Source organism: Arachis ipaensis, chromosome B1 (genome assembly GCF_059453495.1).
Source record: "Arachis ipaensis isolate K30076 ecotype BB chromosome B1, ASM5945349v1, whole genome shotgun sequence".
Classification (NCBI taxonomy): Eukaryota; Viridiplantae; Streptophyta; class Magnoliopsida; order Fabales; family Fabaceae; genus Arachis; species Arachis ipaensis.
The window spans coordinates 87,216,675-87,221,944 of record NC_142436.1 but is presented as its reverse complement, the minus strand read 5'-3'; the positions used below and the strand labels follow the sequence as shown (position 1 = coordinate 87,221,944).

Sequence of the window (5,270 nt, the reverse complement as noted above, 5' to 3'; positions counted from 1 at the left end):
AGTGGTACGCAAAACCTAGTGGCAGACCACTTAAGTCGCCTTGAACACACCAAAGGCGATACCACTCCTATTAATGATTCTTTTCCCTTTGAGGGCTTGCATGCAATCTCGGAAACCATTCCTTGGTATGCATCAATCGCCAATTACTTGGTATCTCGCTCCTTCCCTCCTAATCTCTCCAAACATCAAAGGGATAAGCTAAAAAGCGAATCCAAATACTATGTGTGGGATGACCCATACCTTTGGAGATGTGGGGCGGATCAAGTAATTCGGAGGTGCATTCCACAAACCGAATTTCACTCAATCTTGGAAGCTTGCCACTCATCCGAAGAAGGAGGCCATTTTGGACCCCAAAGAACGGCAAGGAAAATCCTAGATTGTGGATTTTGGTGGCCAACTCTTTTCAAAGACTCTTCTCATTTTTGTAAATCTTGTTCTCAATGCATTAGATTTGGTAATATCTCCAAGAAGGATGAAATCCCCTAACAAACCATGCTATTTTGTGAGATTTTTTATGTGTGGGGAATAGAATTCATGGGGCCATTCCCAAATTCTAATGGTTTTCTCTACATTCTACTTGCCGTTGATTATGTGTCCAAATAGGTGGAAGCGATACCCACCTGGACGGACGATGCTAATGTGGTCCTTTCCTTTGTTAGAAATAACATCATTTGTAGATTTGGGTCGCCACGAGCAATCGTGAGCGACCAAGGTTCACATTTTTGCAATAATAGAATGGAAGGGCTAATGAAGAAATATGGCATCATGCATAAAGTTGCCATGGCCTACCACCCACAAACAAACGGCCAAGCCGAGGTTTCTGATCGGGAGATTAAACGCATCTTGGAAAGGATTGTGAAACCCAATAGGAAAGATTGGAGTGCTAAGCTCACCGATGCATTATGGGCCTACCGAACGGCATACAAAACGCCAATTGGCATGAGTCCGTTTCAGTTGGTGTATGGAAAAGCTTGCTACTTACCGGTGGAGATAGAGCACAAGGCATATTGGGCCATCAAGAACTGCAATCCAAGTTTGGGGGGGCCGGAGTTGAGAGGAAGCTACAATTAGCAGAGTTAGAATGTTTGAGGCTTGAACCTTATGAGAATTCTAGACTTTACAAGGAGAAAATGAAAGCCGTGCATGATAAGAACATACGAGGTAAAGAATTTAAAGCCGGCGATCTAGTCCTCCTTTACAATTCTAGATTGAGATTGTTGCCCGGAAAACTAAGGTCAAAATGGGAGGGCCCATATCAAGTGGAGAAGGCGGAACCTTATGGGGTTTACCATTTGCGCCATCCCTCAAGTCCGAATATCTTCAAGGTCAATGGACACCGTCTCAAGTTGTATCATGGTGAGCGAATGAAGAGCAACAAGGAGATTGAGGTATTTCTTTTGGAAGATGCACCTCTTGGCAAGGAGCAATGAGCTAGTGAAAGTCCAACTTAAGGACATTAAACAAAAGTGCTAGGTGGGACACACCCCACCATGGTGAGATCTATCCTTTTTTTACCCATTATGTATATGATTCTTGAATTCTTCATTGTTTTGTGATTGCTTAGCTATAGTTTTGTTTGGTTAGATTTGATTATGAATACCTTAGATAACTTGTTCATGAAGATCGGCATTGATTTCTCAAAAGATGAATTGATTGTGTGGTAGAAGAACACCCCATCTTTGGGTTTTACATTGAGTTTTGGGTGTTTTTGACCCCTTTGGCTTGTTTAACCACTAAATTCATGACAATTAGGGATTCTTCATGTCTTTGAAAAAAGGGGGGGGGGGGCGTGCGTGCGCGCACTATGCGCGTATGCGCCATACGCATTCATAGCTCCTGGGTCATTTTCCGGAGAGTCGTGCAAATTCTGGGCCAATTCTGAGCCCCAGGCACAACCACTGTCATGCGTGCGCGCATAGTGCGCACTATGCGCGTACGCGCCGATGTTGCAAAATGCAATCCTGAGCCATTTTCCGGAGAATTGTGCCCAAGTTGGGCTAATATCATGCCAATGGTCTAACTCGACTCGCGCGTATGCACACCAGGCGCGTACGCGCACCTGTAACATATCGACGCTCCAGCGCACCTGTAAAATTTCATCTTCTGGTACTTTTTCCCGAGAGTTAAGCCAAAGTTGTGCCCAATTTATGCTGAGAGCACAACTCAGATGTATGCGCAAGCGCACCGGGCACTCGTGCGCACATTTGCAGTTCATCGCTTCGCGCGTACGCGCACTGTGCACGTACGCGCCCCCGCTGATTTTTGCCCATGCACGCGCTCGCGTGAATAGCGCGCGCGCCGGTCTCGCGACCCAATTGCTTTTGAGTGCGTCCTTCTCTTTTCAATCCCCCTCCCCTCTTCTTACCTTCATTTCTCTTCTACACTTCTCCTACCCTCCTACCACCTCTCTTTCGCCACCACCGGCGACAACTACCACCTCCGGCGGTCCCACACCTCTCTTTCCCCTCTCTTCTCATTTACCCTCATTCCCTTCTCTCTCACTTACGTACCCGATTTCTCTTCCTCTTCTCAAGGTATCTCTCATCTCTTTTCTTGTTTAGTTCTCTCTTTTCCTTCTTCCTTTGATTAGTTACATTCCCTTGCTCTTCCTCTTAGTTGATTTTCATTGATGTTCTCTTTGTTTGTTAGATTTTCTTTCTTTTTCATTTTTTTATGGGTGTTAAAAGTGGGGATTACTCTTGTTTTGATGAGTTGGTTTGTCTTACTTTCTTTCTCTTGCAATATGTGGTATGCTATGGTGATTGATGATGCTTTATGGGATGTTGCATTGTCATACAAAGGCATGCACACCAAGTGTTTGATGGAAGACCCACATGAATTTTGGGGTTACCTTGACTTAGTATCTTCTATTTTAGTGTTCTTTCTCACTCACTTGCTTATTCATATGTGCATTGAGCTTACTTCTTGTTTCATTTCTACATGCTCATCCCTTTACATTCACCTCTTGTTATTGATGTTAAGAGTGTGTGCTTCTCATGCTTCTTGTTTGCATGCATATACCACTCATACATCACATGCTAGTGATTAACCATGGTTTTTATTGTTGCCTTAGTTACATGTTGTAGCTGTCATATATCTAAGCTACTTATTCTCTTATGCTTTATCACTTGCATGAGTATTATCTCTTGGTGCTTCTTTAAGCTTAATTTTGCCACCTTTCCCTCTTTTCAGAGGATGGTTATCAAGAAAGACATAGGAAAGGCATCCAAGAAGGCACCTCCCCGGTCCACTAGCAAAGAACAACAAGCGCTTAGAGCCAAACCCCTCCTCAATAAGACAAAGAGCGTTGCTAACATTGATGTTTTGAAAAAGGACAATCCGGCAAGGGACCCGAACAAGTTCCCCAACCGCTATTGCGAACTTGCCTACCCCTTGATCAAGGAAAGGAACTATCATGCGGAGCCTCTTCTAGCCTCTCTGACTCATGTCATCCCGCTTGTCATGCCCCGCATCGAGCGACGGCAATGGGAGTTCCTATTGAGGAAGCCACGTGAGGCAAACTTATCCTGGGTGGTAGAATTTTACACCAATTACCACTCCTCATCCCTTGCATTGGTATTTGTACGTCAAAGACAAGTTCCCGTCATAGAGGAGGCCATTCAAAGTGTACTTAAGACCGGACCATTAGCGGATGGAAGTGATGCATATCAAGAGATTTTGTCGGCACGATGCGAATATGCGTTTGATTGGGATGCCGTCCTCAAGGTCATTGCTATACCCGAATCATTTTGGATTCAAGGGAGGATGAGACCCCGGCCCAAGGGCATCACCGCATATTTTCTCACTAGAGAGGCTCAGGCATGGGCCCAAATTCTAGCCCATTATGTGCTCCCAAGCACCCATGGTTCATCTATCACTGCCGAGTTAGCCTTGTTGGTTTGGTGTGTCCTCACAGAGAGACCGGTTCATATTCTCCGTCTCATTCGCCAAGCTATGGGCCGTATCCACGCTAAAGGGAACCTACCCTTTCCCGCTCTAGTGACCAACTTAGTTGCCGCAGCCGGTGTTCCCCGAGAGACCAAGGATCGGAGGGCCATGATCCCGATAGACGGCGATGTTGTTCCAAATGGGAGATATCTTTACCCTCCGGTGGACACTGAGGATCCGAACTTAGCCATTTCTATGAGCATTCCCACCACCTCCACCGCACCACCAAAATCATCCATGAAACGCATAGAGGAACTCCACAAGAAGCTCGATCGTTATGAGCAGCGCAACCAACGCCAATACACCTTTGTCAAGAAGCTTCTCAGTTGCCTAGCACCTCCTATGGACGAACCGAAAATTTCCACATCCACCGGCACCGATAATGAAGATAACGATAATGGAGAAGATGATGGACACTCGGAAGCCAATCAACCACTGCGTCTCACTCAAGGCACGGAGGACCGTGCCAACTTCTAAGTGTGGGGAGGTTGGTCGGCCGACCGGTCTTCATAGGTAACACCCGAATAAATTTTAAATCCCTCTTGTTAGTTAGGATAGATTGCATATTAGGTTTTTCATTTTATAACATCCTTTGCATGCTAGTTATCTTTTAAATAAGTCCACTTGGTTAGAGTAATGACTTCTTTCCTTGGAAGCTAGAACTTTAGGGCAACCCTACCAATTTTGATTTTTTTTTTTTAAATTTTTTATGCTAGGCTTGTTTGAAGAATGTAATCTGAAACATGGATTTTGAGCCACGAACACAAGCAAGTGAGTCTTGAGCCTAATTGTGTGGCTACATCTTCTAGCCACTTAATTCCCTTCTTTCGTGCATTGTTCTCTCTCTATGATTGTGATCCTTAATTTGTTTGACTCTATATGTCCATTATTATATATATGAATGCATGTACATGATTGAGGCCATCAATTCACTTAGCTACTTACCCAAATGACCTTACCCTATAACAACCTTTGCAATCAATTTTGACCCTACGCTCAACCCACTTATTCTTAATTTTAGCACATCACAAGCCAAAAGCAAAAAACCATGAATGTCCCTATTTGAATCTTTGAATAGCTTAGGCTAGTGCGGGTGTGTCATTCAAGTGTGGGAAAACGGAGGGAGCATCGGTTGAGGTAAAAGCATGTTATTATTTTGTTATGAATATTGGGAAGTGGATACGTACTCATGTGTTGATTAAATGTATAGACCTTATGCATTGATGTTCTTGTATATGGTTTGAGAAAAAAAAAGCGAAAAAGAAAAGAAAAGAAAAAAATATATATAGAAAAGAAAAAAAAGAGAGAGAAGCAATAAAAGG

The 5,270-nt window shown here is 44.0% G+C and overlaps 1 protein-coding gene across 1 annotated transcript; it reads left to right on the top strand.

Moving 5' to 3' along the window:
• The first annotated feature begins 902 nt into the window (after positions 1-902).
• LOC148577355 (uncharacterized) lies at positions 903-1,430 on the top strand. The gene has a single exon (XM_088502870.1). The coding sequence runs from the start codon at positions 903-905 to the stop codon at positions 1,428-1,430; it is 528 nt and encodes a 175-aa protein (XP_088358996.1).
• The last annotated feature ends 3,840 nt before the right edge of the window (positions 1,431-5,270 follow it).